The 19,971-nt window shown below is 37.9% G+C and overlaps 1 protein-coding gene across 1 annotated transcript; it reads left to right on the top strand.

Moving 5' to 3' along the window:
* Positions 1 to 16,405: 16,405 nt before the first annotated feature.
* Positions 16,406 to 18,902, top strand: LOC109802999 (bidirectional sugar transporter N3). The gene is made up of 6 exons (XM_020364443.3): positions 16,406 to 16,908; positions 17,399 to 17,435; positions 17,548 to 17,758; positions 17,867 to 18,028; positions 18,131 to 18,250; positions 18,447 to 18,902. The coding sequence occupies exons 1-6, from the start codon at positions 16,863 to 16,865 to the stop codon at positions 18,645 to 18,647; spliced, it is 777 nt and encodes a 258-aa protein (XP_020220032.1). The 5' UTR covers positions 16,406 to 16,862; the 3' UTR covers positions 18,648 to 18,902.
* Positions 18,903 to 19,971: the final 1,069 nt, after the last annotated feature.

Below are 19,971 nucleotides of genomic sequence, written 5' to 3'. Positions count from 1 at the left end.
TTGTCCGGGTCGGAAATAAAACTCGAAGACCCTCAAAGATCGAAGGAAAGTCAGCTAGAAGGACTCCTAGAAGACCATAGGATGGCTATCTGTAGGTTTAGAGGTCTTAGAGTAGCTTAAAATAAGGAAGTGGAGGGAATGAAGCCCAATACGGCCGTACTAAACTTAATACGGCCGTATTGAAGCTTCAACACGGCCGCAGTGAACTCAATACGGCGTATTAAAGTTTCTGAAACTTCAATACGGCCGTACTGAAATCAATACGGCCGTATTGAAGTTTCAATACAGCCACAGTGAACTCAATACGGGCGTATTGAAATTTCTGAATTTCAATACGACCGTATTGAACTCAATACGGCCGTATTGAAGTTCAAAAATTTCAATACGGCCGTATTGATTCCATAGCCCGTATTGCGCCTGTTCCCTATAAATATGGTGTCATTTTGACGTCATAGGACACTTTTACACACAGTTTTAACCCTCTTCTTGAGTATTCTGGGTTTTTTTGAGCAGTGCTCTGCCTAGAAATCACTCGGAGAGTTGATCCGACGAAGTTTTTGAGTTCTGAGCATTTTGCTTGAGTCTCGAACCTAGTCGAAGGGAAATCCATCGGATTTCCAAGTCAAAAATTATTTTTTAGGAAGGAGTGAGCGGGCTTGTAGAGCGAGGGAACGCCAAAAAGCTTCCCAGTTTTACTTGATATATAAAAAGCACGCTTCAAGAGGTTTCTTTTCTAAAAATCCCTTCTTTTACTGCTTTCTGTGTGCATATTAAACTGTCATCATGTAGATAGTTAATTTATAATCGCTTAGAATAAATAGGGGTAATTTAGTAATTTTGCACTATTATTCTTAGAAATAATCTGTCATAGGGAACCCGAAAGGGGCGTTGTGGGGTGCTAACACCTTCCCCACGCGTAACCGACTCCCTTACCCAACTCTGGTTGTAATGGCCGAAGTTGATTTATAAAATCAATTGCCTTATCCCTTTTTCCAATGTTTTGAGTAAAACATTGGTGGCGACTCCACGAACCCTTTTACTACGAAAACCACTAATCCATGGAGGGTCCCGCTTGGGATTAACATGGATTGGTGAGACATTTAATAACTAAATTGGATAAGATCGACAAGGTCTCAGTTTGAGAACAAGTCGTTCTAATAATCCAATACATTTTCAAAACTAAAATAAAAGCGAGCTCGACCGTCTTCGCGACCGCCGAGGCCCGTTTGGGCCGGTGGCGACAGATGGCGACTTCACTGGGGAAGCCTCGAGAGTCAGTCCCATTTAGTGACAGATTATTTTTAACAAATAATAGTTAAAAATTACTTTATTACCCCTCACTTGTATGATAACATGTTTATCTATTTGGCTTTAATAACTGTTGTATTTTTAAATTTACGCAATTGTTTGAAATAAAAACTGCACACAAACCTTTGCACACAACAGTTCCCTCTATACCCGGGGGCATGAGTGATTAACCATAGGGAGTGGATGTTAGTACGGCCGGTTGTCGAATGGGTCTATAGGTGCCCGTAGACCGTTGTCGGAAAACATCACTCAAGGTGATAACCATGAACTTGAGTCCGACGGTGCGTTGGAGCTTTCCATCGACCTACGATGAGAGGAATTGGGTCCCTATAATGGGGGCACCTTGGGGGCCTTGGACTGGTGAGAACAGTTAGAACCTACCTTGAATATGCACCTTTCTGCAGGATACCCCTACCTCGTGATTCGCTCGTGACTGTTCGTGGATGAGTGAATTGTTTGTGTAAATGCTTATGTGCAATTGTTTGTGCATTAATAAATAACCTCGTGATAAGGTCTAAAGAATAATCCCCATGCATGAAAATGTCATGACATGAGAGGAAAGACCATGTGTGAAAATATAATAAAAGTGAGGAGCATGTGCATCATTACCAATAAAGATATCATGCATCCTCATAAACCATGCATTCTAGGTTCACCAATACCTCTTGACATGAGTAAAAGAGACCCATAATTATCGAGATTCTCCGTTGAGGAGAGATCATAAGTCAAGGAGGGTAGTAACACTCTGTTTTAAAAAGGCAGCGCCTTAAAAATGGAGGGTTATCAAGCTCATGTCAAGAGCGTATTCATGAATAAACTAATTAGATTAAAAAAATTCATTTTAGAAAGTGGCTGGTCATCTCTCTGTCCTCACACGCGCAAAGAAGATCAAGAAAATGGAAGCATTGGAGGAGCAAAACAAAAAGCTCACAACCGAGCTTTCACAACTTAAAGACCAAATGGCGCAAATGATGGAACTCATGCGTCATCACAACATCCATGGATCTCATCACAGTGATCATGGGTCCCATCATGAGGGAGAGGAGGAAGAGCATGAAGAAGATCCTCCACACGCTGTACCCCTTGGGGCTGGAATTATGATTAAAGAGCCCGAAGTTTCTAAAGAACAATTCCACGCCCTCGAGGGTCGGCTAAGGGCTATGGAGGGGCATGATTTTGACATCAAGGATGCCGCCGACATGTGTTTAGTGAGGGACATCCAATTCCCTCCTAAATTTAAAGTGCCGGATTTCCCAAAATACGTGGGATCGACTTGCCCCAAAAGTCATCTCACCATGTACTGTCGCAAGATGGCTGCATATGCCACAAATGAAAAGCTCTTGATCCACTGCTTCCAAGAGAGCTTAGCTGATACCGCGCTCAACTGGTATATGCAGCTAGATGGAAATCTAGTACACACATGGAGGCAGTTGGCCGACGCCTTCCTCAAGCGCTACAAATACAACATCGACCTAACACCCGATAGGTCAGATCTTCAAGCCTTGAGTAAAAAGAATGATGAATCCTTCAAGGCGTACACCCAACGTTGGAGGGAGTTGGCGGCCCAGATAGAGCCCCCGCTGTCGGATAAGGAGACGGTGTCCTTATTCATCAACTCGTTGACTGGTCCCTATTACGATAAAATGATAGGGAACACAACGACACTCTTCTCGGACATCATCACTATTGGGGAAAGAGTGGAACAAGGACTCAAAAGTGGGAAGCTGGCTAAGCCTTCCCAACCATATGAAGCTAAGAAGGCCTTCGGGAAGAAGAAAGAGGGAGGAGTCAACGCCATAACCATCTCTTCGTCTTCTTCCACTTCGAAGTCGGGAAGATCGCAATCTACCCCTGTGAAGAAGTTTGATAAACTTCCGACCACTTATAGCGATCTCTTGCCGAAGCTAGTAGAAGCCAAACTTCTAGCTTATGTTCCACCAAGAAAGATCGACCCACCTTACCCCGATTGGTACAAGCCTCAAGACAAATGTCTATACCATTCGGGAGCACCAGGGCATTCAACAGAGAACTGTCTAGCTCTCAAACACAAGGTCCAAGGCCTTATTGATGCTGGGTGGGTCACTTTCGATTCGACAGCGCCCGACGTGAGCAAGAACCCTCTGCCGAAGCAGGAGTAGAGAGAAGGGCAAGCCACAATAGGGCCTCTCCTTAATTTTCTTAATTTTCTTTTAGGGACTCATGATCAGTACCCGAGATCATGAGGACCTTTCATGTAAATAAGGGTTTTGTACATCATACATATATCAATAAAAAGGCATTTTTCACACATTATTCTCTCATTTTGTTCTATTCTCTCTCTCTCATTAATATTAATAAACTCTAAACCTAAACAGAACCAATAAATAATTATGTCTGTGATTGCTCGCTCTAACCGGGATCCGAAAGCCGAGGATGAATGGGTTGAGTTGGACAGTGATGAGGAGACCATCTCTCCGGATCTGCAAAGACTGCTAGATCAAGAAGCTCGTCTACTCCAACCATATCAAGAGAAATTGGAGACCGTAAATTTGGGGCAGGGTCAAGAGTTGCAAGAGGTCAACATTGGGACCCATATCAGTGATGAAATAAAGGCACAATTGATCCAACTATTGAGGGAATACAAGGACGTATTTGCATGGTCGTACCATGATATGCCCGGATTGGACTCTAATATCGTCGAGCATAAGTTGCCATTGAAAGAAGGGTTTCGACCTATCAAACAAAAGCTTCGACGAATCAAGCCCGAATGGTCTTTAAAGATCAAGGAGGAGGTAGAAAAGCAATTAGATGCGGGATTCTTGGTCGTATCCCAATATCCTAAATGGCTGGCTAACATTGTGCCAGTCATCAAAAAGAATGGGAAGGTTAGAGTGTGTGTTGATTATAGGGATTTGAATTGTGCCAGTCCAAAGGACGATTTTCCCTTGCCACACATCGATACACTTGTGGATCACACTGCCACAAACACACTCTATTCCTTTATGGATGGATACTCGGGGTATAATCAAATCAAGATGAATGAAGAAGACCGCGAGAAAACTTCTTTCATTACACCCTGGGGAACTTTCTGCTACAGGGTAATGCCTTTTGGACTGAAAAATGCGGGTGCCACCTACCAACGAGCGATGGTGACGTTATTCCACGACATGATCCACAAAGAAATTGAAGTATACGTGGATGACATGATCGCAAAGTCAAAAGACGAAATGAACCACATCCAGTATTTGAGAAAATTATTCAATCGGCTTCGCAAGTATCAGCTTAAGCTAAATCCGGCTAAGTGTACTTTCGGAGTTCGGTCGGGTAAGCTTCTTGGGTTCATTGTCAGCAAAAAGGCATAGAAGTGGACCCCGATAAAATAAAGGCAATAATGGAAATGCCTCCTCCTAAAACTGAGAAAGAAATAAGAGGATTCCTTGGCAGGGTGAACTATGTCGCAAGGTTCATTGCACAGTTGACTGACACGTGCAAGCCAATATTCAAGCTGTTGCGCAAAAATCATTCCGAATCTTGGGATGAGAATTGTCAACAAGCTTTCGATAAGATCAAACAGTGCTTGGCCAATCCACCAGTGTTGGTGCCACCTGTCGAGGGAAGACCATTAATCCTCTATCTAACGGTACTTGATGAGTCCATGGGAGCTGTGCTAGGACAACAAGATGAAACAAAGAAGAAAGAACAAGCCATCTACTACCTGAGCAAAAAGTTCCTTGATTATGAAACCCGCTACACGCCACTAGAAAAGACGTGCTGTGCGTTAGCATGGGCAACACAACGGCTCAGGCAGTATATGATTAGGCATACTACTTGGTTGGTTTCCAAAATGGACCCAATTAAGTACGTGTTCGACAAATCGATAATCACTGGGAAGATTGCCCGATGGCAAGTGCAATTATCAGAATTTGACATCATACATGTCACACAAAAGGCCATCAAAGGTAGTACCCTAGCTGATTACCTAGCACACGGGCCGACCAATGACTATCAATCCCTTCAGGATGATTTCCCCGATGAGGATATAATGCATTTACAACATGAAGATCCTAAGGATGATACGTGGACCATGTATTTTGATGGAGCCTCCAACATGCTTGGACAGGGGATTGGAACAGTATTAATCTCCCCACAAGGAAAGCATATCCCCTTAACGGCAAGACTCAACTTCGACTGTACAAATAACATGGCCGAATACGAGGCTTGCGCGTTAGGAATCCAAGCAGCAATCAACAATGGTATCCTAAAGCTCAAAGTATTTGGAGATTCGGCTTTAGTCATCCACCAACTGCGAGGTGAATGGGAAGTCCGAAATCCTAAGCTGATACCATATGTTGAGCATATCAAAGACCTGATACAATTCTTTCAAAATGTCGTCTTTGAATATATCCCAAGGGAGGAAAATCAGTTCGCTGACGCCCTTGCTACACTATCATCGATGTTCGCCTTGGATAAGGAGCATGAAATGCCCATCATCAATATCCGGCGGCACGATAAGCAAGCGTTCTGCCTACTGATAGATGAAGCTGTTGACGATTATCCATGGTTCCATGACATCAAACAATATCTGTCAAAAGGGGAATATCCTGATCTGGCTAGCGATAATGATAAAAAGCATATCCGAAGAAGGGCCATGGGATTTCTGTTGATTGGAGAAACCCTCTACAAAAAGAATTATGACTCGGTCTTGTTGAGATGTATAGACCGGGTCGAAGCTCAAAATGTGATCAGAGAAATACATGAGGGGGTTTTCGGTACCCATATCCCCGGGCCTGCAATGACAAAGAAAATCCTTAGGGCGGGATATTATTGGTCGACCATGGAAAAGGATTGTTACCAATACGTTCGAAAATGCCCCAAATGTCAAGCATACGCCGACAATATTCATGTTCCACCAACTCCACTAAACGTGTTGGCTTCGCCTTGGCCATTCGCAATGTGGGGCATGGATGTTATTGGACCCATTGAGCCAAAGGCATCTAATGGACATAGGTTCATTCTTGTGGCCATTGACTATTTCACCAAATGGGTAGAAGCGGCATCGTATGCTCATGTGACCCGAAAGGTGGTAACATCCTTCATCAGAAAGAATATCATATGCAGATACGATATTCCCGACAAAATCATCACTGATAATGGATCCAATTTGAACAATAAGATGGTGGAAGAACTGTGCAAAGAGTTCAAAATTCAGCACCACAACTCTTCCCCATATCGACCAAAGATGAATGGGGCAGTCGAGGCAGCCAATAAGAATATCAAGAAGATAGTACAAAAGATGGTTGTCTCATTCAAAGACTGGCATGAGATGCTACCCTTCGCTCTCCATGGTTATAGGACTTCAGTACGTACATCCACAGGAGCTACTCCATTCTCCCTTGTTTATGGAATGGAGGCAGTTCTGCCGGTTGAAGTCGAGATACCTTCTCTGAGAGTAATCATGGAAGCAAAACTTTCCGAGGCAGAATGGGTTCAAAGTCGATACGACCAATTGAACCTTATCGAAGAAAAACGACTGAACGCCATATGCCATGGTCAAGCCTACCAAAGGAAGATCAAAAAGGCTTTTGACAAGAAAGTCCATCCTCGAATCTACCATGAGGGAGAGCTGGTGATGAAGAAATTGCTACCAGCTCAAAAGGACAAAATCGGAAAGTGGGCCCCAAATTACGAAGGACCATACGTGGTGAAGCGAGCCTTCTCCGGAGAAGCATTGATTCTCACAGACATGGACGGAGAAGAACTTCGATACCCAGTCAACGCTGACGTGGTAAAGAAGTATTATGCTTGAAGACGTTGCTTGCATCAGCCCGCTAGGATGAAAACCCAAAAAGGGCATCCTAGGCAAAAGTTAGGGCAAAACGAAAAGCCCGCCAGTACAAGGGTACTAGGCAAAACAAAGGCAAAATTATCCCCGCTAGGACATGTCCTAGGCAAAAATTAGGGGCAAAAGAATAAGATGCAAAAAGTAAAGCAAGCAACGATCACTTGAATCGAAAACCGAAAAGGCGTTTCAAGTGATAATCTTCTAGAAGCAAGCGTCTTGCAGCATCTACACTCCTGGCTCAGGCATCTCACCCGAAGCAACTAGGGAACGGGAAGGGCAGCAATCACAGATGTAATTGTTTAAGCAAAAAATGTACAGCCTACCCTGGCCAGCCATTCTTCAGAAAATCCCTTTGTAAATCTTTCTGTATAAACATTTGAATATCAATAAAATATCCATTTGTTTCTTTTCTCTCTTGACCTTGTGATTATGCCTTTAAATTGATGTTTCTAAAAATTGTACGAAACTCTTAATAATCGGTCAATAAAAGAAAACTGGAGGGGTTCCTATAAAATCTTAAAACTCCTGCATTCAAAGGCTCACGAAAATATTCCCTCGCGTCAATGACAGAAGTTCCTCTAAATAGAAGAAGAGGATAGGGAGAGCCATTCATCTTTCTAAAAAAAAATATATAATAAACAAATAATAAAGCTTGCATTTCGTGCATCACACACATTAGTTGCACATTCAAAGACCTTATCATGAAGCAATCGCATAAAATAGAAAAATAGAAAATTGCTTGTGTATGACAGCAGTCAGCAAAAGCCAAATCAGAAGAAAAGGCAAAATACAGAAAAAGCCGAAAATGAAAAAGGCAAGGATATAGAAAATCCAACAAAAAGATTGCACAGAATAACTGAGCCTGGAGAGGCTTGCCGAAATAATACTCCCGCAGAATAACCGAGCCTGGAGAGGCTTGCCGAAACAATACTCATCAGTTTGTACAGAATAACTGAGCCTGGAGAGGCTTGCCGAAACAATACTCCTCAGTAAACAGAATAATTGAGCCTGGAGAGGCTCGCAGAAATAATACTCCCCAGAGGGAACCTCAACTCATGCTCTTGGATTCAAAATCCCCAGCAAGAGCTATCAAGCAAGATCGTCAAAATCTCCAATGGAAGTATGATCATCCAAGCAGTATATTCAAGTCAAAGGACTTTAAAACTTCTTCAGTGGAAGATAACTCTCCGACTCAAGCGTTGAGTGAGACTAAGCCTGCAGAGGCTTCCTAAATAATACTCTGGGATACACAAGATCCCCAAATCCCCAATCGCCTACTCAAGAGGCATCCCTACAAAAGGAGGAAAAAAAAATAAAAAAAATAAAAAAAAAATAATAATAAATAAAAAATCTCAATAAATATTCCCCAAGCGGAATGCGGCATCCAGCCAAGCACCGAACATCAAGATTATCTGCCTAACAGAAGAGGCCAGTCAAGAAATGAATGACAGAATTCCCTAGTGGATAATAGCCTACACAGAGGCTACAAAATCAGAAAATTGAAAAGAGTCACCCGAATAAGGACAACCGGGATACTCCACCAACGTCAAAGGACGTCAGCCAAACATAAGGCATCGCTCAACTCAAAGAGAGAGCATCTGTGTCCACACCCCAAGGATTCAGAAATTCCCCATGGGTACCAACAATGCAATGCAAGTTGGGGCACAGGAACCTATGAATGACTGCACATCCCCTAGACGGATCCCTGCGTTATCCAGCCCTCAGCGGCACAAAATCAGAAAAAACTGTCGAAGCAGCATAGTGGACTGTGGAGACAAAAATCATCTCAAATCCCTGGAGAGGGTAAACTCGCATTGCCGAAGTGATCAGAAGACACGGACGCAGTCCCTGGAGAGGGCAAACTCAGCTGCCGATGTTAAGACGCAGTCCCTGGAGAGGGTAAACTCAGCTGCCGATGTTAAGACGCAGTCCCTGGAGAGGGTAAACTCACCTGCCGATGTTAAGACGCAGACCCTGGAGAGGGCAAACTCAACTGCCAAATGTTAAGCGGCAGAGCCTGGAGAGGCGGTACTCAATCATCAGGGTGATGTTAACACACTGGTGTCTACCTTCCGGCTCGGGCGTCGAGTGAGGCTAGGTCTGGAGAGACGGTACTCAACCATCAGCGTCATCAGAGGTGCGTTGGTGTCCAACTTCCGGCTCGGGCGGCGAGTGAGGTTGGGCCTGGAGAGGCAATACTCAATCATCAGTGATGTTAAAACACTGGTGTCTAGCTTCCGGCTCGGGCGTCGAGTGAGGCTAGGCCTGGAGAGGCGGTACTCAACCATCAGCGTCGTCAGAGACACGTCGATGTTCAACTTCCGGCTCGGGCGTCGAGTGAAGTTGACCCTGGAGAGGGTAAACTCAGCTACTGAGGATGTCAGAAGCGCCGAGGTATGCACCCACCTGGAGAGGCTACTCAACAATTTTCCACCGGAAGACATTACAAGTCAGAAGGTCGGCACATCACCCGGACAATTGGGTCAACTCCTTTACTTGTCAGCCGGTACACCAAAAGGCCGTCCGACTAAGTAAAGGGGGGGCAGCTGTAGACCCCTAAAATTGTCCGGGTCGGAAATAAAACTCGAAGACCCTCAAAGATCGAAGGAAAGTCAGCCAGAAGGACTCCTAGAAGACCATAGGATGGCTATCTGTAGGTTTAGAGGTCTTAGAGTAGCTTAAAATAAGGAAGTGGAGGGAATGAAGCCCAATACGGCCGTACTAAACTTAATACGGCCGTATTGAAGCTTCAACACGGCCGCAGTAAACTCAATACGGCGTATTAAAGTTTCTGAAACTTCAATACGGCCGTACTGAAATCAATACGGCCGTATTGAAGTTTCAATACAGCCGCAGTGAACTCAATACGGGCGTATTGAAATTTCTGAATTTCAATACGACCGTATTGAACAATACGGCCGTATTGAAGTTCAAAAATTTCAATACGGCTGTATTGATTCCATAGCCCGTATTGCGCCTGTTCCCTATAAATATGGCGTCATTTTGACGTCATAGGACACTTTTACACACAGTTTTAACCCTCTTCTTGAGTATTCTGGGTTTTTTTGAGCAGTGTTCTGCCTAGAAATCACTCGGAGAGTTGATCCGACGAAGTTTTTGAGTTCTGAGCATTTTGCTTGAGTCTCGAACCTAGTCGAAGGGAAATCCATCGGATTTCCAAGTCAAAAATTATTTTTTAGGAAGGAGTGAGCGGGCTTGTAGAGCGAGGGAACGCCAAAAAGCTTCCCAGTTTTACTTGATATATAAAAAGCACGCTTCAAGAGGTTTCTTTTCTAAAAATCCCTTCTTTTACTGCTTTCTGTGTGCATATTAAACTGTCATCATGTAGATAGTTAATTTATAATCGCTTAGAATAAATAGGGGTAATTTAGTAATTTTGCACTATTATTCTTAGAAATAATCTGTCATAGGGAACCCGAAAGGGGCGTTGTGGGGTGCTAACACCTTCCCCACGCGTAACCGACTCCCTTACCCAACTCTGGTTGTAATGGCCGAAGTTGATTTATAAAATCAATTGCCTTATCCCTTTTTCCAATGTTTTGAGTAAAACATTGGTGGCGACTCCACGAACCCTTTTACTACGAAAACCACTAATCCATGGAGGGTCCCGCTTGGGATTAACATGGATTGGTGAGACATTTAATAAATAAATTGGATAAGATCGACAAGGTCTCAGTTTGAGAACAAGTCGTTCTAATAATCCAATACATTTTCAAAACTAAAATAAAAGCGAGCTCGACCGTCTTCGCGACCGCCGAGGCCCGTTTGGGCCGGTGGCGACAGATCCTTCTTCAAGTGCAGGTTTTGATGAAAATTTTGAAAATGGGTTGCTGGTTTTTGAATATGCACCAGGCGCGCCTTCATGGCGCCGAGACCCCTTGTGCTGGGCACATGAAAGCCCTGATGCTCTCGGGTTCAACTTTGCCGAATTGGGTCCTTCCCGCACCAGGTGAATTTGAGAAGGGAGGCCTCTGCTTGACCCATGTCGGGTGTGGTCCTTACCGCGCCAGGCGAGACTCCTTTGGAGGAATTTTTGCTAGACTCATGCCGGGCGGGATTTCCTCCACACCAGGCCTGAGAGAACTTGAAGCTCTTTGCCTGAATCCACTTTGGGCAAAATAGTAATTTCTTCGGGCGTGGCTTTGTTTTGCTATGAGATTTTGTATTATGTTGTAATGATGAATAGGAGTTGAAAACATGTTGTATGAGTTGTAACTATGTGTTGTAGCTATTTATATGTTGTGTGTTGATTTGTTATATGTTGAAAAGATGATTTTGTTGAAGCATGTTATGATGGTTGAGTTATAAAGTTGTGAGATGTATGTTGTAATAAAGTTGTGAAGTTGTGCAGATGTATAAAGATGATGTATAAGTTGTTGAGTTGACTGTGTTGTTAAAGTTGTGAGTTGAATGAGCTGATGAGTTGATAAACTGTGTTATGTGTTGTGATGATGAGATGTGCTGACCACTTAGTATTAGAGGATATATTTTTTAAAGTTGTTCATCCCATTATGCAGATTGAGAGTGTTGTGGTGCTCTGAGATCCCAATTTGTTGAAAAACCCTCCTTGGGAAGTTGTCCCTTGGAGTGGATATCGTGTTGTTCTCCTCTAGGGCTTAGTTGGTACCGTGTGTGGGTAAGGTCAAGACATACTTATATAAAGTGACCACAGTATAGGGGCCAGATCGAGCTATACTGATTACAAGCGACCAAATCGAGTAAAGTACGAAGTTGTGAACTTAGTTCCTAACCGAGTATCGGAGGATTGTAGTATTTGGTGGATAGCCGGTCGGCTAATTCCATAGGTGGCTTAGTTAAGCTAGCTAATATCATTATAGGCTTAGACCCAACTGTTCTATCCTAACATAGTATTATACTTCCTTGTTTAAGTGACAGTCTAAGTAACCGTTATCATGTTTTGTGGATTGATATCCAATTTGTTGTTGATCTAGCTAGCAAACCCAAAAAGATCATTGTGTTGTCGATTTGGTAAGACCTAACCACTTAGACTACTCACCATGTGTTATAAGAGATCATCGAGTTGAAATACGTGATGATGCATGTGTTGATATGTTGATACTGTGTTGTATCGTTGAAGTGTAGTTAAGATATGTAGTATATGCGTCGTTTGTTGCTTGTGTTGGATGTGAAGATGAATTTATAGTTGATGTGTTACATAATTACATATGAGTTGTTTATTTTACTTGACTTACCCTTACATGTTTTCATGTGATTTGGATTGCGATGATCATACGTTATATGGGAGCAGGACAAGGATAGGCTAGCAAGTTACTATAGGAGGCCACCTAGTGGTGGGAGCTGAATAACCTTGTTTTGTTGACTCCATTTTGGTAGTGCTGTATAGATGTTTATGGTTGCTGGTTAGGCAACATAGTTGTATATATTCCTGAGTCGTGAATGTACTTATATTATATTAATGTTTTAGTATATAATATGAATTATTTTAGTTATATGTTACATAATATAACAGTCATGGTAAGTCGTTACATGTGTTGGTACAAAAAGATTCTTTTGAGCAACCCAATTCTAATCTAACTTATTGCATCTCAACCTTAAGGCTTAAAAGAGTTATATATACATGTGTCAGAATTTTGAATTTTTTTAGATAAACTCTGAAAATCTCAAAGTAACTTATTTTATATTTTAATAATCAATTTATGAAATTATGAGAATCTGAATTACATGTTGTCATGTCAGCTGACTACCAATATACTTAGTTACTTATTAATGTGACTAAGTCAATTTGCACCCGATTACAATTGGCCTAAAAGAGACAAGTATTTAATGAATCTTGAGTTGGAATTTTTTTCAGGAGATACAATGTTATTTATCGATTAAAGTATTTTTTTTTTTAAAAAATCCATTGCTATACCTTCTTCAAAGCCGACCAAACAATGATGAAGATTAAAGTAAAATTTGAAAGAAACTTTTATACATGATATAAAAGAGTTATATTTTGAGCTATTAATCAATGTATATAACTTTTTTACTTCACAAAAAAAGTAAATAAATTTTAGTTCATGAACCTAAAATTTGGATTTTAATAATCTTGCTCTTGGACCAACCTGACCTACCTTAGGTGTCTATTTATACGAATGAGTACCGGTACATATGGTCCGTTATGGGTAACTAGGCAAAAGTATATGATTACATATATACTACGTTATATAATAAATAAACGAAATTATTATTTATAGTGTTTGATGCGAGATTCTCTTGCATGGCTTTTGTAACATGTCGTGGACGGTTTTGAAGCTAGTCCCAGAAGACAGGCATTAGTAACCCCAGATTTTATTCTTATAAGTCATGATTCATTTAAAGCAAAAGAGTATCATCATTCATGGTTGAGAGTATTCGTTTGACTGTAATCCCAGATTTTATTCCAGTATCAATATTTATGGTTGGCGAGACGAGACTAGTTTGACGGATCTACGTCCACCACATGTTCAAAGGCTGCGTCGTGTTAATGTTAAAATCACTAAATTAAATATGCTCCTCATTTACAACTTATTTTTTAATCCTAGTTTTCTTTTTCTTTCAATTATTGTTAATCAAAAGTTGTAAAGTAAAGCACTTATTAGTTTGATTTGCTAAAAAATAAAATAACATTGAACATCATACATAAATAAAATCATTAATTTTCAGATTTAACTATAAAAAATTATGAGACAATATAAATAGAATAACATATATATATATGAGAAGGATTATAATAATACTGATGTAACTTTTACTAAGTATTACACTCCTCAATAACTTTATATTAAATGTGAATTTTATAAATCTAACCGTTAGATCGAAAGTTCATATAACTTTAGATGTGTATATCAAATTTTGTTAAAATTGAATAATAACTTGAAGGTAATTAAATATATTACGTCAATTTTATTTGTTGGGAAAACAATTCAAATTTTCAAATTCAAATCTCTGAGATATTATTTAGATTTTAAAAGATATTGATTTTTTAAGATATTGTTTAGAATTGAAATATATTGTATTTATTTTAGAGATTTGTTTCGTCTTTTAAAATTGTGATGTAAGTTCAATAAATAGAGACTCTTGAGATGAGAAGAATCACTCAACCTGTAGGGGGTCACTGCCTTAAATGAGAGAAGAGGTCATATGAAGGGGTTTAGGGTTTAGTTAGAAAACTTGTGAGGAAGGAATTTCCAAGTTTCACCCATAAAACTTGTAAGGAAGAGGTTTTCAAGTTTAACCCACAAAACATGAAGGGAAGATTTTCAGGATATATGTAATACATTTAAGATAAATAATGAACATCATTGTGGACGTAGGCATGAGGGACTGAACTATGTTAAATAAATTTGTGTGCTCTTTCTTTATTTTTTTTATGGTGTTATTTTAATATCATTCTCATCATTATTATTGTGCATAAAAGAAAAGAAGATTTTTTTTGTTCCCTACATTATTTTATAAGAATGAAGTATTAAATCATCTTATATTAATATAAAATTTTGTATATATGATCTGCGAGTAAAAAACGTTTAATCTAACTGTTGAATTTACCAAATTTATATTTAATATAAAGTTATTGAACGGTGTAATATTTAATAAAAGTTATACCAGTGTTATTAATTATAACCCTCCTATATATATATATATATATATATATATATATCAAACTCAATTTTATTATTTAATAAATTATGAAACATTTTTTTTATCTTAAATACAAAATATTTATTTTTGTCCCCCAGGTCTCTTTTCTTTCTCGACTTTCTCGCTTCCACTCTCTCGTTTTTTCAGTTTTTTTTTTATTTTTTTTTATTTTTATGATAACCCACTTTCTTATTTGAAAATTATGTTGTATAATTTATTTAAAATTAAATTATATATGATTATATTTAATATATATATATGTATAAAATAAATTTAGATAAGTATTACAAAGAATATTACGTTATTTGTGTTATCCATTATCTACCAAATGTATAAAATTTTAAAAAAAATATTTTACAGCTTAAGCGTTTATTTGTTATTGTTTTCTTTGTATTATACACATTAAGGTCTATTTAGAAATAAAATGATGAAAATAGAGAAGAAAAAGAAATATAGTGAATGAAAATATATGAAAAAATAATACATTTTAGAGATTTTTGGTATACTATCTTCATATCCAAATAAAGTAAAGAAGTCATATTAAATGTAAAATAATTCATTTGAATCATTTCTCTCTTCTCTCTCTCTATTTCAAGTGAGGTCTATTACTTTATTTTTCTTTTCTTTCTTTTTCCCCCCTCATTTTCTTCCTATTAAATAACTAATTCTTTCCTTTTCTCTCCTCGCATTTCCTTCGTACCAAAGAGTCAATGTCAATGTATGTGAAAAGCACCTGAAACTATGTAAATTTTATGAGCGTACAATGGTGGTCCTGATGCTAATTAAGACCTTGGTCCTGATGCTAATTAAGACCTTTAAGACAGACAAGTCTTTTCCCATTAAACGGTGGATATTAAAAGCGCACTCATCAAAATAATTTGGATGTGAAAAAATAATATTGAAAAAAAAAGACACTGCAATCAAAAGTTGAAGTTCCATTTTGCTACTCCATCCCGTAAAGAAAACATACTACTAGTATAGATCAACAGATTTGGAAAACGTCCCTATTTATGAAATTGTAATTTTTAGGTGCATTACTAAAATTTTCACTATTTTTTTAACAATTTATTTAGGGCATTTATAATAAGCCTTTTTCCTAAAAGAAAGGTAACGTGGATGACCCCCAGTACTTGAGTCTTGATTACTTGTTATGAGTACAACAACAATAAAAGCTCGGATGCGAGAATGGGAAGAAAATCAGGTAGTACAGGCTACGTGGCAAGTAAAGTGAAGGTTACTTCGTTATCATCACAGGCTGTAGATGCAAATGAAAAGCAGATTAATTAATTCTCAGGGATGAAGGACTTGAATACAGTCCACCCTTTTCACTCTAGTAAAGCTTCGTAATGCCATAATTAATTTTCTAACAACTGAAAAAAATTGAATTTGACACGATAGCCCAGGTCTCTTAATTAAGTTAAGGCTACTCCCGACTTTGCCCCTATTGGTGTAAAAGGTAACCCGCAATAAATTGATCGACACTTTCATCATAAATATTTTACTCATACTTTACATTACTCCAATCCTAGCTTTGAACATTTCCTTTTTCTTTTATAATAAGCATCATAGTTTTGAACTATTCTTTATTAATCTTAGTGACGTGAAATGAATCTCGCTAGTTTGATATTCTAAGCTGATTGACTAATGTAAAATGGAATAATGCTGATTCCGTCCTCTCTCAGTCGCGTATTGACTAATGATGATATATATGACAAAATGATACCAATCAAAATGATTTCATGGAACGTAAGCTGCCAACTAAAAAGTTCAACTACGTACCTGTGAATCTGTTCACTATGCAATATGCATGCAGTCCGCATATCTCTTCCCTCGGAACAAAATAGTATTAGTATATTGTGTGACAATAAGTCAAGAACTGTACTATATACATTTTTATTTTTGCAGTTTCTTTTTAATTGGTTTCTCGTCAAGTGTGTGTATATATAGAGTTGGCTTGTGAAACCATCCTCAAAACAGCTTCTCTGCCTGCCTGAGATTTAGGGGTTGAGTTGGGAAGAAAGTTAAAACGTTTCTCCCTTAATTTTTCCTAATTCTTGTGGTAAAGAAAAGCATGGTTATCAGTCACCATACTTTGGCATTTACATTTGGCATGTTAGGTAGTGACGATCCACCATTAATTGTGCTCTTTCAGCTGTCACCAGTCTTTTCTATATCTCTTATATTTCATTCCTTCTTATTGGTTCAAAAATGATTTTGTTACCTTTGAATATTACAATATTTACATTCTGCTTTTCACTTTTAAAAAGTTATAATCTATTTTTCGTTTTTTTTTTTCTATTAATCTACTATTTATTTTATCCCTTACAAGTAATTTTTTCTTGTTTGTTTGATTTTCTTAATATGTCTTACACCCCTTTATGTTCTAGTGTAAAATATTTTGAAAGGTTAATATATATATATATATATAACGTTTTAAATGTGTTCTCTATAATCCCCAACTTCTTTTTTAATTTTATACTAATTACTCTTAATTTAAACATCTGTGTACACTTCTCATTTATGCTATGCAGTAATCGTTAATATAATATAATTAGTACCTTGTTTATATTAAGCTAAGGAATTGTTCTCTTTTTGATGCACGTGCAGGCAATGTCATTTCGTTATTGGTATTTTTGGCTCCAATGTAAGTACATATTACGAACTCATTGTTACAAATTACATTTAATTAATGATTTCATTAAATTAAGGACAATCTTTATGAAAATTGAACATATATATGTGTTTGAATATTGCAGGCCAACATTTTACCGGATATACAAGAAGAAATCTACGGAAAGTTTTCAGTCACTGCCTTACTTGGTGGCATTGTTCAGTTCCATGCTTTGGTTGTACTATGCGTTGCTGAAAAGAAATGCTTTTCTCCTCGTTACCATTAACTCATTCGGATGTGTTGTGGAGACACTCTACATCGTCTTGTACATCACCTATGCAACCAGGGATGCTAGGGTACAGAAGCTTTCATTTTCAAATTAATAATAATTGAATTTCAATATATATATATATATATATATAAACAGTACACACACTAAAATTTGTCAATTACTTGAATTGCAGACCTTAACTGTCAAGCTATTTTCCGCGATGAACATAGGCTCCTTTGCTTTGATCTTCTTAGTGACACACTTTGCTGTGCATGGTCCCCTTCGTGTCCAAGTCCTCGGATGGATTTGTGTTTCCATTTCAGTCAGTGTCTTTGCAGCACCGCTAAGCATTGTGGTATATATATATACCAACAACTCCTTATTTCATGCATGGATGCGTCTATAAGTACTAGCTATTCAATTCAGTCACATTCACATATCTTATTTTCTCCTACAGGCACAAGTTGTTCGGACAAAGAGTGTAGAGTTTATGCCTTTCAATTTGTCATTTACCCTCACTTTGAGTGCCGTAATGTGGTTTGGTTATGGTCTCTTTCTCAAGGACATATGCATTGCTGTAAGTATATATTGTACGTACCTAGTTTCTACAATTGAATTTTTTTAAGAATAATACTTTGGACTCTGAATCAAAGTTTCAAATCAACATTCCGAACTATCGGCCAAAACTTTTCAGAGAATGCATCATTTCTGTTTTCTTAATATTAATTCAGCCAGTGACAATTAATTAATATTTTATTTTTCTTATTGTGTAGCTCCCAAATGTACTTGGATTTGTGCTGGGGTTACTTCAAATGCTGCTCTACCTAATTTACAGAAAAGGAGATAAGAAGGGTAATAGTATTACAATGGAAAAGAGTCCAGCAGAACCTCTAAAGACCATTGTTGTCACTGGAGAAGTGTTTCCAGTGGAGGAAGATGAACAAGCCAAAAAGAGCCAAGACTGCGTAGTCTAAATGATTTTGTTATTTTGTTTCGTCAACATATGATCATATCATATCACTATCCATTAACGTTGGAGTTGTACTAGCGATTCTAAAATTATGCGTGTACGGGGAGTTATTGTTTAGGTACATTAATTTGTCATTATTGACATGTGACAATAGTTATCGTTAACGTTTCCCCTCTCAATCATCTGAATTACACTAGTATATATATATATATATATATAAAATAACAAATTAACAATGTCGGTTTTTATGCATAGAATTCAATTATAATCCTTTCACAATCTCAACTTTCCATCTTTTTTACTGTATTTATTTAAGGGAGTAATGTTAACGGAAATATAATAGATGAGAAATCAACACTACAACAAAAATTATTTTTAACGACAATTGTTTAATGGAAATAATTTAATTGTCGCTATTTAATTATATAATAAAAATATTAATGGCTAATATATAATAGCCACTAAAAGTGTATTTATATTACACTAAAGTTTACTATTAGCGACAATTATTTATTGAAAAAAACTAGTCCCACATCGATTAGAGATAAGATAATTAAATAGTATATAAGTGAATAATAACTATCACCTTATAAGTTGATTTATAGGGTTGAGTTAGACTCTTAATTCACTATAATAAATTAATATCAAATCACTCACTATTACCAAGTTCAATAGTGCTATAAAATAATTAGAGAGCAAAAAAAAGAGTATATAAGTTATAAATTTAGAAAAGAAAATTATAGGAATAAATTATTTAAAGTTTTACTAGCAAAAGATAAAAGTCACTAAATGGATCGAAAGGAGACAATTGAAAAAATAACTTTTAATAGCCTTTAAAATGGCTACTAAAATTGCCACTAAAAAAAATAAGTTTTCTCGACAATTTAGTAGGTCTTTACCAGCATTTTATATAAATGCCAGTAATAGTATTAGCGACACTTGATACATCAGCCATTATCTAAATGCTGGTAAAAAAAATAATGACCATTTATATGGTCGCTAAAGAATAAATTAATTGCCACAAAAACCTAATTTTGGTGTAGTGCAAATCAACTTAATTTGGAGTTTAATTGGATGGACATATGGGACAAAAATTCAAATTGATCCAGTCAGTCAGTTACATTCATGGATGTTATAAAAATAAGAAAAAGAATATAAATAAATAAGTGAAAAAAATAGTTTTTTTAATAGTGATTTAGTGCCATAATTTTGCTCTTATTAATTATATTTTGAATATATAATTGCAAGGGTTTCGGTTTTAATTTCACTTTGGTTTCATATGTATCGTTAATGAATTTCCACCGACATATAAGCAAGTCGCCGAAAAT

This window comes from Cajanus cajan, chromosome 4, assembly GCF_000230855.2.
Source record: "Cajanus cajan strain Asha chromosome 4, NIPB_CcT2T_4, whole genome shotgun sequence".
In the NCBI taxonomy this organism is placed as follows: Eukaryota; Viridiplantae; Streptophyta; class Magnoliopsida; order Fabales; family Fabaceae; genus Cajanus; species Cajanus cajan.
This window is presented reverse-complemented; position numbering and strand designations above follow the sequence as displayed.